Below are 13,353 nucleotides of genomic sequence, written 5' to 3' on the forward strand. Positions count from 1 at the left end.
CAGGTGCTCAGATTCCATTCTAACTAGCCTTTTACATACATTTAATTTACTCCAGCATTTTTTCCCCCCATATGCTAAAATTTAACCAGCAGATGCAGAGGCTGGAAGTATTAAGACCATGGAGGAGGGGAGGAGAAATTAAAGTCTTACTCACACCACATTAGTCTTGTGCCAACATAGGTCCCACTAAGGGTTTTCTTATATTTATGAAGCAGAACTAAGATGCTTGCAGGAACACACCATTACAGTCTAGAGGAATACGCGTCACTCAAGTATTAATTTTAGCTTTATTTTACGTGAACCCAATTTAAATGTACCAATGTATACAGAGTATAAAACTTTTGTTACCAGGGTGTGATGGATGTACCCAGCTCCTCGAGCCTAGTGGTTGTTTGGTTCAGTCTCTGAAGGAGGTAGAGGCCTAGACCATGACTGGGCCATGAACTTTTTTAATTCCAACCTGTTCTTCGAAACACCCACATAGGAAGAGGTGACATGGTGTGCTTTGATGTTCAGGAGCTCGGAAAGCAAAACATTGATCATGCAATTAACACAGGAATAGCAGGAGTGATAAAACCAAGACTAGTTTATCAAGGAGCAAAAGCAGATGTGTGCACAAGGAGCCTTATGCTTACCTTCTCCATCGTTTGTAATCTGACTACAAGCTAGCCACCTTATTCCATAAACATGATAGCCTGAGTGAGCTTTTTTACTAAGCAGCAGGCTGCACAGCAGTGATTTCCCCTGGAGTTGGGACGCCTCTCACAGATACTCCTAGAGGTTGAGGCCCCTTAACAACTGCACATCTTTGGTAAGCAACTGACACTGTGCACAACTTGTACCACTGGGAATTAAGATTGCATATTGGTAATTTGGACGTTAAGCCTCACTTTTACAACATTTTACTTCAATAAACCATTTTTGCTATACTTTTCATGGTGATTCTTTGAACAGCTTAAACCACACCCATGGCAGTGCATTTCATACGAAGGTTGATGTGTAGTTCTACTACAAGTTATTTATCAGCACACGCAATAAACTATGAAAAGTTACTGAAAATATTTTAACAGAAATTTTTAATCCAATAAATGAACAGAAACTGCTTGACTTGTAAATTTCATATATAAGGCTACTACCAAACATTTCCTATCACACACAAAAGATTAAAACTACTCAAAGGCTCTTGAAATCTTAGAATTAGAATAGATTTTCCACTGTGCATCCATACCAAAGTATAGAATTGAAAACAGTGCTGAAAAAATGTTTTACTTTAAATAACAGTCTAGCTGTTATTGCTGCTTTTCAAAGAATCTGGAAGTATATAATGAAAACAAAGCTAAATAGTTAAATGGATGTACTTCAATCATTACCGCCAATATAATAAGAGAGTTAACTACCAAAGGTTCTCAAAAAAAAATTATTACGTACATAAAGAGAACTGTACACAAATAGGAAAATAAAGTTGCTTTAAAATGAAAGAGCAATGATCAAATACAGTATTTACAGCTTAAGCGTCACCCATTAGTGTCTTATTTTATTTTCTTGTATTGGAGCTATTACACAAACACACAGTACGTCCACAACGCAAAATGAGCACCTTTTTCAAAGACATAGTCCTGTACAACACATAAGTCAACTGTTTGCTTATGTCACTCCTCTCCTTCACTGTTCATGTTCTGAAACTCAAAGACAGCAATGCCTAGATGTCCTGGTTTCAGTTAGGACAGAGTTAATTTTCCTCCTAGTAGCTGGTAGGGTGCTATGTTTTGGATTAGGATGAGAAGAGCGCTGATAACATGCTGATGTTTTAATTGTTGCAGAGCAGTGATTACACCAAGGAAAGGACTTTTCAGCTTCTCGCTCTGTCCTGCCAGCGAGCAGGCTGGGGGTGCAGCAGGAGCTGGGAGGGGACAGACCCAGGACAGCTGACCCAAACTGGCCAAAGGGGTATTCCATACCATCTGACGTCATGCTAAACAATATATAGGGGTGGCTGGCCGGGGTGGGGGGGCCGGCTGCTCGGGGATAGGCTGGGCATCGGTCAGCAGGTGGTGAGGAATTGCATCGTGCATCACTTGTTTTGTACACATTATTATTAGTAGTACTGCTATCATTATTATTGTTATTATTATTTCCCTGTCTTAATAAACTGTCTCTATCTCAACTCACCGGCTTCACTTTCCCGTTTCTCTCCCCCATCCCAGAGAGGGAGGGGGGAGGGTGAGTGAAGGGGAGGGGCTGTGTGGTGTTTAACTGCCGGCCGGGTTAAACCACAACACTAGATCGTGATCCTTAGCTCAGGTAGCTTCAACAAGTAGAAACACAAACATTTAGTTCCAAAATGCAAGCTGGCAGAATGCTTTCTATCCACAAACAGTTTATGGAGAGATAAGCTGCATCGTGCACGATCTACTGTTTAAGTCAAACTTTATGAAAACTCTGTGCGTGTGGGTGTGTGTGTGTGGCAGGGCATTTTTTTTTCCATGGTCTAAACGGATACTAATTTTGCCTTCTTCATTTTTAAAGACTTTCAGACTCACATTTCTGACTACTCCTCATTTGCTCAGCCAAATTTGGAAGGTCATAACGGTGGCTGTATTTGTAAAACTTACAGTACAACCGTTGCAGTCCTCAGTATAGGTGTCAAATACTTCAGCCTTTTTCTAACTGTAGATAGCTATCTTAAGTGGATTCTGTAAACGTTTCTAAAGAATTATTTGATTTCTATATATTGCCACAGTCAAAAGTTTAGTTACATAAATACCTGGCTATCCTCTGAAAACAACAAAAATATTAAGGACCTTTGAAATTGCTTTATCTGTATATAAATCGAGCACATTTTAAATGAGTAAAAACCTTCAGCCAAGTTATCAAGTTATTTTAAAAGACTTGAGATTTTTAGCTCTGATAGCTTCAACAGTATACAGTATAATGATGGATAATCTGGAAACAGATTATACAATGCTGATATTAAGTAACTTAATTAAACTTAAAAGTTAGATTTCAAATTAAAAGAAATGTCATTTTCAAAACGATCAGCCATTTCCCTTCTTCACTTTGCCTTAACACTTTCTTTCCAATTCACAAGAGAAGAAACACAAAAGGACATATTATCCATTCCTTTTAACCACTAATAATCTTACTAGTATTCATGAAGTAACTTCTTAAAGTCTTCAGTATCTACAAGATGAACAACAAGAAGCATGGGAAAAAAAGTGTGTTCCTGAAAGAAAATGCTTCTCTACATCATTTACTAGACTTCAGAGTAAAATTGTACATCACTGCAGACTTGAGACATCTTGGTCATTACATTTAAACTTAATGCACAAACTTTTCAAGTATAACTCCAGGCACAAATCAGAGGAAACAGCTTGCGATCAGCACACAATCTTTCTTACTTTCAAATATCAAATAATATGTACTCAGATTAAAGTCTACCTTCTATGATAACCATTTTTTTAAAATCAAAGTATGTGCAGTTAAGTACACAAAGTGTCACCTAACCAAAGACTTCATTGCTGTAACAGAGTACAATACTTCTCACTGAACTTACAGGCTACAAAAATTGACTTTTAACACATTTTTTCAGCTGTGTTAAATTCATCTGTACACAAAGAACATTATCTTTCTGAAGCAACAGCTGAGGATTTAAACAGCCATTTCCATTTTGGGCTGCTCCCAGTATAGACATTAAAAAAAATGAACCATTCAAAAGGTATTCTGCCAATAGGTATTTATGCATATATACGTTAAGTTCTGGTGACAATTCAAATAAAGTTATGTTCTAGCCTTGTGTGTGTGTGTGTTGTATTTTTCAAACTGGATTTTTCAAATTGTTAATTTGAATTTCAAATTTAATTTTTCCAATTGCTGATCTTGGCAGCATACCTTATAATATGGTATATATGCTAGTAAAGTCAGCAATTTTTGACAAATATTGCTGGCACAAACAGCTTACACCCTGTCCTCTACCTATAACTGTTTATTTTGGCAACACGAACTTTTAAGTCAGGAGATTTAAAAGCATAATCTAAAAATGACTCAGCTGACTCTCGTGCAGACATCAGAATTCGATAGATCAGCTTTAAAACATACATCTAAGCCATGACCAGCAGTAAAGAAAATGGATTTTCATAAATCTGGATTGTTGAGTTGATTTACTTAATCTGAAATGAAGAATATCTTCATAAGCCAATTATACTTAGAATGTTTATTTCTTCTATGTAACGCAATCAGTTATGAAAAAGGAGTTATGAGAACGAGCCAAGATTTACTTCACCTACTTAAGTGCCTCATCATTAATTTCATCTGCCAAGCTACGAGTCACACAAATAAAAGACACTTCACAGTAGTAGCTAGCAAGCTGATATGAAAATTTCTATCATACTGGCTTTATGGAAGAACTGAGAATGTTTCATGTTAGCTGTTATTTTCAGACATATCAGACTCCAACCTCTTGTGAAAGCTGGTGGAACATGCTATTTCTTTTCAACTGCTAACATACTAAGAGACATTAAACACTGAAGGAACATAGACAAAGTGAGCACCTTTTGCATGTTTTGCCTATTTATGACCACCACCTACAGTAGTTCTTATTTTTCGAATGGCCATGTACAAAACCATGTGGCTCAATATGACAATGAAAGAAAGGAATTATTAGCATCTGCTTAGTAAATGAAATACATAAAACAGAAAACATTGAAAACCATTCTTACAGGTATTAGAGCTTTGACTCCAGCTTCCTCTCCAATGGCATTACATCTCTCTCCCCCAACACAATTCAAATAGATATAAACTGTAACCAAAATAAATATCAGTATTCCTTCTTCAGTATTATTTCCTTCAGAATAGTAAAAACATTGTACTTTAAAAAGAGAAAGCTACAAGTAACATAATCAGGAGTACTGTCTTTGGTCCACATTGATTATTCAAAACTGGTTAAATTATTGGTTTCTTTAAGAAACTGAAGAGCAAACCTCAAATTACACCGTTAGTCACAGTACAGATTATTTTCATAAACCTGTAACTACCCATAAATAAACGAATAACTATTTGGAAGATTTTCTGAAAACAAGATTTTTGGTTATATCAGTAAGTCAGAATTGTGTGGAATGTATAAATCTTTAACAATAGCAGCTTCTAACAAAGCAACAGAAGCATCTTCACATTAAACAGTATATTCAGTATTCCTGCCTCCTCCAAAGAGGAAGTTGTGTTGATGTATTTGTTCTCTACTATAAATTAATAATTAACAATGCACAGAATGTGCTTAGTGATACAATGCAGAAACATGCAGAGCTATTTAAAGATTGCTCTGAAAGATTTTGGGTAGATATCTGCACAATGCTTTATTGTCCAAAGCAAAGCAGAGTACCATCCGTGCCATTCACGCACAAGATATTTCTGTAGCCTAGTAACAATGAAAAAAATCCTAGATTATTCTAAGTTATTTTCTTTTTCTTGGGCAAGTTATTTCAACTGTTACTTTCTGTAAAGTACAGAATACACCTCCAAAACATAATTCATACATGTATTTATATAAATAGCATATATACACACACACTGCTTTGAATAGAGCACCTTTTACAAGTTTAACAATGCTGTTCCTAAGGATGTGGAGTGAAGCCTCCAAGTTTCAGAGATATAAGGCCACTTGCATTTGTTTTCTCTGCTGGAGTTATTACTCATTAAGTTCATGCCATGATCAAGGAACATTTCATAGGCAAACTAGTCATCCTCATTTATCCCTCACAAAAAGCAGTTAAAAACTTTGTTACACCAGCTAGGCACTACATTAACTGCCTATTCATTGCTGCCAGACAGTGTCATATAAAGTAGAGACAAATAAGCACCTAAGCACTTTAAAAGCAATTACAGTGATCTATACAATAAAAATTATTTGGAGGAAGGTTATTCAACATCTGCAAAGATACCTCCTTGTCAAAGGAGGAAGGTTAGAATGACAAAAAATTCATTGGCACTACAACTAAAATGAAGAATGAAGTTCATCAATAAAATTTTATTAGTTACATAAATTTCCTAAGTTAGCAGTGGTCAGATAAGAGCTTAAGTTAGTGAAATAAAGCAAGCCTTTGAACAGTGATAGCGTAAAAACCCCATATAATAAGAATCGAGATGCTCAAGGTAATTTGGAGACTGGGAACAAGATTCAGGGTGAGGTAAAGCCACAAGACATTTAAAATTACTGAATGCAATGCTTTGGGAGAGGGTTGTTTTTGATTCACACAAGCATTTCCAAGTTGTCAAACACAACCACTTTAATGGCTTTTGGATGAGCCATTATATCAAATAACCAAGTTGATTCATAATACCTAAAAAAAGAACAAAAATGAAGAGAGAACAACTGTTTCTTCTCCCCTAAAAATATATGTTACAGGGCACATTAGGAGAAATATCATTGATTATTTTATTATTCCTTTTGAATTAAATACCTGAAATCAGTTCTCATATCATAAGACAATGGGGAGAAGTTTAAAATGCATTTTGACAGATGCAATAACTTTATTGTCTATTAAAGCGCTATGACTGTTACGCCAAAAAGTATCAGCAGAAAGTAAAAAAAAATAAAAATAATTAAGCCACAAAAAATAAGTTTTGAAATCAAAGTAAGGAAAATATAGGCATTTTAAAGTGACTCAAAACTAAACGTATAACACTGAGAAGGTTTATAAACCTACATTTTACGTTGTTCCCTTCATAGCCTGTAACTTTGTACATTTTCAAAACAACTAAAATACTTTCAAAGAAAAAAATATTAGCATTCTTAGTGCTTTTTTAAAAAAAAGTACGGTTTATGTGGAAGAAAATAACAGCAAGCAGGTTAATTCATTACACTGCTTTGAAGCACTAAGCAATAAAGCTGGATTGTAAGTTGTATTTTAACCCTATTCTTTTAGCTGTACAGCAGATGCCAGTGATTTCAACAACTCTGAAAGTCTTCTTGACATCTTAACAGCAAAACCTTTGGGCAATTTATTCTTCTTATCAGTATTAACAGTCAACTGCTGAAAAGCATTCAGCTGAATAAGTATGTAAAAGATGTCTTATTCCTCATAGAGAACTTTGGGCCCTTTAAATTTTGCACTTCATAAATAACATTAAAATTTCTATTCACTCTAAATATTCACACTTAAGACATCTCACATGCACAACACTACTGTTCCCTTTAAACTAGAAAAGCACAAACTCTACTGAAAGCTATGTATTTGAAGGTTCCAGGTATCTTAACCTTTCCAAGGATACAAAATGTTCAGAAACAAGGTAGTAAATACACCAGTGCTGCCCCACTTCCAAACTTCCAAAGTAAGATAACCGTTTTATTAAGCAAACTTAACATTTCTGTTCAATCGAAGACTTGTGTTTTTTGTTTTAAACCCCTTCCATTTTCATCATAGGTATACTCTCAAAGTCTGTATTACATTTGTCTGTTCCTTAAAGAGTATGTGTAGGGTTAATAGTCCTATCAGTACTTAAATAAAGGGAGCTTACTTGCAGCAAGTAGCTTTTCTAAGGCTTTCAGAAGGGCTGGTAACCATCTGTATGTTTCAGACAAAATAATTTAAAGGAATGCATTAGTTTAAGATTCATATGTACATACACAACAGATTATATTTCTTTCTCGCACAGTCTCCTTAAACTACTGATGTCTGAAGAACCAATACCATGAAAAAATGATGTGCTGATCTGCAGTAAACTGACACAATTCATTCTGTGATCATGTTAATTACATCAGGATCAGCAGCTGTAGTTCTTAAATCCCACGAATATTTGTCTACCACTGAAATTGGACCTAACTGTTGTTTTTAATGCTGAATAACAGTAAAAAAAATAAAATCAGTTATCTTACTATTCCCCCTGAAGTCAAACACAGTGTATATCCACAGCATTCTTCTATATCTACAATTTCAAAAAAGCTTACCCAACCAACAGTTAAGAACTAAACTCCGAATTTGGCACATACAGCAACTTTCAGGAGTGCGCCTTTATTTTTATTAAAACACTGATAAGAACAATGATCCTATCACCAAGCATTAGCCTGACTGGCAGCTACTCAAGGTGCTTTATCTCAGCTTTGCACACAGGGATCGCATCTTGCCTATGACTGAGGCACGTAAGGCACAGTGCAGAAGTACATGAGTTCAGACACTAGAGGACAGTGTTCATTCGACTGAACCTCCAGATTTGTACTGCATGTTCCACATCGCTTCCTTTCTCTTGCACTAGCATTCAAGTTCATAAGCTGATGAATCCTCTTCCAGGAAGCTTCTCTTCAGTTCAGAGATTTCTTTAGGCTAGTTAAAATTCTTTTTACATAAGCCTCAGAGCGTTGCAAGAATCCTTGAAAATGAGATAATTAATGTCAGTACTGTCTGTCCAACACCAAAGATGAGAGCTTCTAAGGGAGCCATATTCTTTCCTGCTACTCTGTAAATTCCAGCTACTGCAGCACCTAAGAATCACAGGAAAAACAACCATCAAATTACAGATGTAAACCCAAGGCTGAAATATATGACAAATAATTTACTGCATTTACGCATTAGCTATTTCTAGAGTTTTACCAAACAGTGTATTACTTCATGGCATTATGCAATTATTTAGCCTTGCTTGACTTTTTCTAGTTTTATGAAAAGCCTTCAGGGATGATTTTCCCAACTGAATCAGATTAACTTTCACAACACAAGCTTGATTTGAAAAAGAAGTGAATCTTGCCATTTCTCTTTAGGTGTCTTCAAATTTAATCTTTTTTTTTTCCTTCATATTTGCCTTCTGCTAATTTGAAAAATTAGCAAAAACAGCATTAAAGTTTGGTTTAATTGTGCTTGCATAAACAGGGAGAAGACAACAGTAAGATTGCTGGAGTCTACAAAACAATTAAAAATTTCTATCAACTTCATTTAATATTTCAGTTAAATAACCAAGTCATACTATGTCAGTTTAACTTTGATTTAAACTACTAATTTGTTAACAACTGTTCAGCAAATCAAGCAAAAAACATGAAAAAAGATCAAGAAGTCTTACATTGTCATCCATGAATGCATATGGGAAGAAATCTCTACAGATATCATTAGATTTTGAGTTACATCAAATTAAGAAATCACTTTTCTTGTAGATGTGCGCAATTCCCATTTGTGTAACATCACATGATCAAGATAAACCAGCAACAAAATACTGCATTGTAAACAAAGCCAGTTGCTCCTAACTCCCTCCCCCTGTCTTTTACATGCTGAATTTATCACATGCATTTTAAGAGCAAAAGTCACACAGCAAGTAAATAGTTGTGTTGATTTGAAACAAGTGCCTGAGAAAGGTACTCTTTGCTACCAATCAAAAATACCAGGCTAATGACGAAGAACATTTTCTTCTCAGATGATGTCTGAGCATAAAGACACCAAAATGTTCATCCAAAAAAAAAAAAAAGTCTTGTGTCTTTGGATAAAAGTTTTCCTCAATCCATACCTCAGAAGTTCACTTAGAATAAAGCTTTCTTTAAAAATTTATTTTTTTCTGAACTAATATTCGTTGTAGAGTGCTTGCTTCCCTTACCTAAAGGGAACACTGAATTTGCCGTCCTTTGAGGTTTTGGTCTTCAGGAAAAAAAAATCTTAATTGTGAAATAGTTATAGAACGTTTTGTACATAATGTCTGAGAAGCCAATTAACTACAATTAAATGATTCTAGAGAACACAAAGATGCTTTTGCAGCTCTAAGAAAACTGAAAAGCTACCACAGTTTTCGAAATAAATACCAAGAGTTAAAAAAAAAAAAGGAATTTCCCTGTTTTTACTCAGTCATTAATGTGAATAGCTTTCTGAAGTGATCAAAAATCCATTAGTCAGTCCCAACACTTTCTAGAAGTCCAATCCATATCTGAGTATCATCTGATATCTTAAGAATACTTATTTCTCAAACATTGTAGGAAAAGAATTCACTAATAATTGTTTCTTTACAAAAAAAAATGTAAAGTATATTTTGTCAGAAACCTTACCACAAGGCTAGTCTTATGTTATTTCACTCAGCCACCTTGCATAAGATTTTCCATTTGTTCCTCTACTATTGACTTGTCAAAAACTGAAAGAGATCCTTGAGACTGAGCCCAGTACTGACATTAAAATTATTCAGGTGACTGAACTCTCAAACTGAATTCAAATGGCTAAGATTTATTAACTAGTAGCATCAAATTATGGTACCCCAATAATAGAACTGTTTTGCTTCTTAAGAAAACTGAGATATTTTGGCAAACATCAATAATGAAAACATTTAAAATGTTTTAGATTGATAATTATGTGTTTATAGTTGTTGAATAACCGTGTGCAATACAACTTGTAATGCATAACCCAGCACAATTGGTACAGAGCCAGAGTATACTACAATAAGTTGCCATTGAGGAAATGAGAACATCACCAAAAGAGTGTGTATTGAGGGAGGAGGAAGAACAAACCCTTTGGGATAAAATGCAGCTGAAATCCTTACTTCAAACTGCCTAACATTCCTGGGGTTATTTTTGACAGTATTCACCACTATTCACTCAGTTTGTTGCCTTTTTTTTTTTTTTTTTTTAAATTAACCATGATTTTACAAAGCCTAGGAATTGAGGGGTTCGCTCATGGAAATCGGTTTGATATTTGAATTTCTTAAGTACTGGATTTGGCCTATCCAAGAAACTAAATACTTAACTTCCATTCCAGCTTGCAGCATAATAGTTATTGAAAATACTCTTTAATATCATATTACCATAATTGGCCTTCAGAAGCTCCTCACAGAATTTCTTTCAGGATGAAACAACACAGTGTCGTCTAGAAACAAAAATACCTCAACGTGTTTAACTAACCCAGTTACAATGTTCTGTGCAAAACCAGTGGGAACAGTGTAATAAAAGTCCACAGTGTTATCTTGGAGAAATTCTCAGGTGAAATGCATTATTTACACATAAACAGTGCTGTTTATTTGTTAAATGTTTTGACATATAAAACTGGATGCCTAAAAACACAACTGTGTTACTACTCTTCTCATGCATAGATAAAGACAAAGTAGTTTCATTTCACAAACACTGATCCTACCCCACTGCAGAATACTACTGAAAAAGTCTCGGCTTGGATATCCAGCAACGCATTTCCTATCTTTTATTCTTCAGAAACAGTCACGCACAGCTGACCTAACAGGGCCACTGCCATTTTACACATAGGACAATTCGATGTCAGCATAACTCACAATGTAAGGTTCTCAACGGGTTCCATATGTGCCTTACCTTAGAAGAAAAAAAAAAAGTAGAATTATACTGAACTGTTGTTAAACACTGGAAATTCTAGGCTGGGAAATATACAGCAATTAAAACACAACTTTGAGGAAAGCCTTAAGGAAATATTTCTTCAGAAGCTTATATTTTTATTTAATCTTGAAAGCTAACAGGCAAGAATGACTTTCAGTATAAGAAACTTTAAGAAATAATCTCCTACAAAACACCCATGAGTGCAGCTTAAGTGTTACCACTACTCTGATAATATGTACAATTCAAAGACAGAATGAAAGGCAACACTGCTCACTTACAGTTTAAGGCTATATAATAGTCTCTAAATTTACAGTTCCATACCCTCAAAGGCTTTACAACTAACATCATTCCTCCCTACAACAAATAAATTGGAAATTATCATTATAACCACACAAGACTGGGAAGGTCTTTCAAATCCATAAGCCAAACTGTTTGGTCTGTTCTCTGAGTGGCATGCATAGTTCAGATTGTTATCCAGTCACTAAAAAAAAAAAAAGTAATAAAGTTTCTTTGCTGCAAAAGTCAGTACCTACGCGGCACCTTTCCTTCCTTTAAGAGAGCAACATCCTATCCAAAAGCAACTTAAAAACCTCCAGCAGGCTCAAGGAAATGAGCAAGAAGTCAGTCCTGCAATCAATGGGATCAGAGCTTCATTTCCAAACAAAATGGCTGTCTTTAAGGGTATTAACAGGTGATCTTGACCAAAACTTTTGGCAAAAGGTCTGCACAAGTACGATAAGACAGGACTACACTTTCTGGTCTCAAAAAGGTATTACCTGTCAAACACACACATTTGAACAGCCTGGTACCCAAAGTTTACAAGATGAAAGACTAGGACAATCGTCCACTGACAATTCTGGAATCATTTTTATCTTTACCACAACAGGAAGAGAAACTCAGCTGTCATTTTCATTAGAATTGCTACATGACTAAAGCAAAATCCTTAATAAACAATCACCAAACCACTAAGGGAAGGTTTATTTGTTTTAATATTGATTTAAATTTAGAGTAAGTAAGTAAAAACTCAAAAGACAGACTTACTGGTTATCATTGCTCCTGTTATAGAACCCAGAAATCCAATGCAGACCACAATGACAGAGATTAGTCTCCCCTGCCTATGTTTCTGCAGCATCACAAACATTAACACTCCCACAGCACCATGGACAAAGAGAGAGGAGAAGAGAGCCCAGAGGAAAACCCAGTACCACATCTCTGAAAGAAAGCAGTCAAAAGATTAATATTTTTCAGGCAATAAATTTATAAGAGATTTAGAAACATTGTATATAATCAACAGTAAAAGAAAAGCAATACCCATTTCAGTCTTAGAAGGAGTCAATGTGAAAACACTGGCATATACTCAAGACACTATCCCCTTTTAGCAGTCTATCAAAGAAGTAACTCTATTATGATCAAAAAATTGTAAAAAAAGAAATCTACTACAGTTTTTTGTAATAATACACCTAATTAAAAACCACCATACTTTCTTCAGAGGTTTCTTTAAAAAAACAGTAATTGTAACTTCTTACTAGGATTTTGCAAATATAGCTGCAGAACAAAAAATTATCTGAAACCAAGTAAACCAGAAAAAAGTCAGGAACTCTGTTTTAGAATAAGAGACCACATCAAGCTAACATCAAATGCAAAAAATGAGATTAAAGACTTCAGTATATCTACCCAGAAGCTGTAAGTGTTCTATTGAATTAGCTTCAAAAGGAAAAAAAAAAATATATTAAAATGTAGTAATACATCCAGCAGCTTTATTCTAATTGCTTAGCACACACTTTTATAGATACAGGTAGTCACTATTATTTAAGTCACTGAGCAAGGACAGGAGATCTTGAGAACGTGCAGAGTACAGACATTTCTAAGATTGCCAGACGTGATCACTACTTTCAAGTAAAAGAGCAGAAAGCATCAACAAACCTACATAAAAATCAAAGAAACTTCCTTACTTGGTGATAATCTTCTAAAAGCATTTACTATAATTCAAAAGGGTAAGAAAAACTAACAAAGGAAAAAAGCGAAACCCTAAATATATCCACCTTTTTTTAAAGGTCAACTACAGT

General features: G+C 35.0%; 1 protein-coding gene across 9 annotated transcripts in view; it reads right to left on the reverse strand.

Moving 5' to 3' along the window:
* The window catches only part of LOC106044363 (transmembrane protein 170B), a 101,586-nt gene that overhangs the window by 51,047 nt on the left and 37,186 nt on the right, over nt 1-13,353 (reverse strand). For 2 of the 9 annotated variants that reach the window (XM_066992313.1, XM_066992314.1), the window contains exons 2-4: nt 12,329-12,499; nt 11,230-11,266; nt 349-8,470 (exon numbers count right to left, since the gene is read on the reverse strand). The exons of 6 other annotated variants lie outside the window; for them this stretch is intronic. In XM_066992313.1, the coding sequence (XP_066848414.1) occupies nt 8,329-8,470; nt 11,230-11,266; nt 12,329-12,499 (350 nt within the window). In that variant the 3' untranslated portion in view covers nt 349-8,328. The remainder of the gene's footprint in view (nt 1-348; nt 8,471-11,229; nt 11,267-12,328; nt 12,500-13,353) is intronic. One more of the 9 variants, XM_066992315.1, reaches the window with a different exon arrangement.

The sequence above is a fragment of the Anser cygnoides genome, chromosome 2, assembly GCF_040182565.1.
Source record: "Anser cygnoides isolate HZ-2024a breed goose chromosome 2, Taihu_goose_T2T_genome, whole genome shotgun sequence".
Lineage (NCBI taxonomy): Eukaryota > Metazoa > Chordata > Aves > Anseriformes > Anatidae > Anser > Anser cygnoides.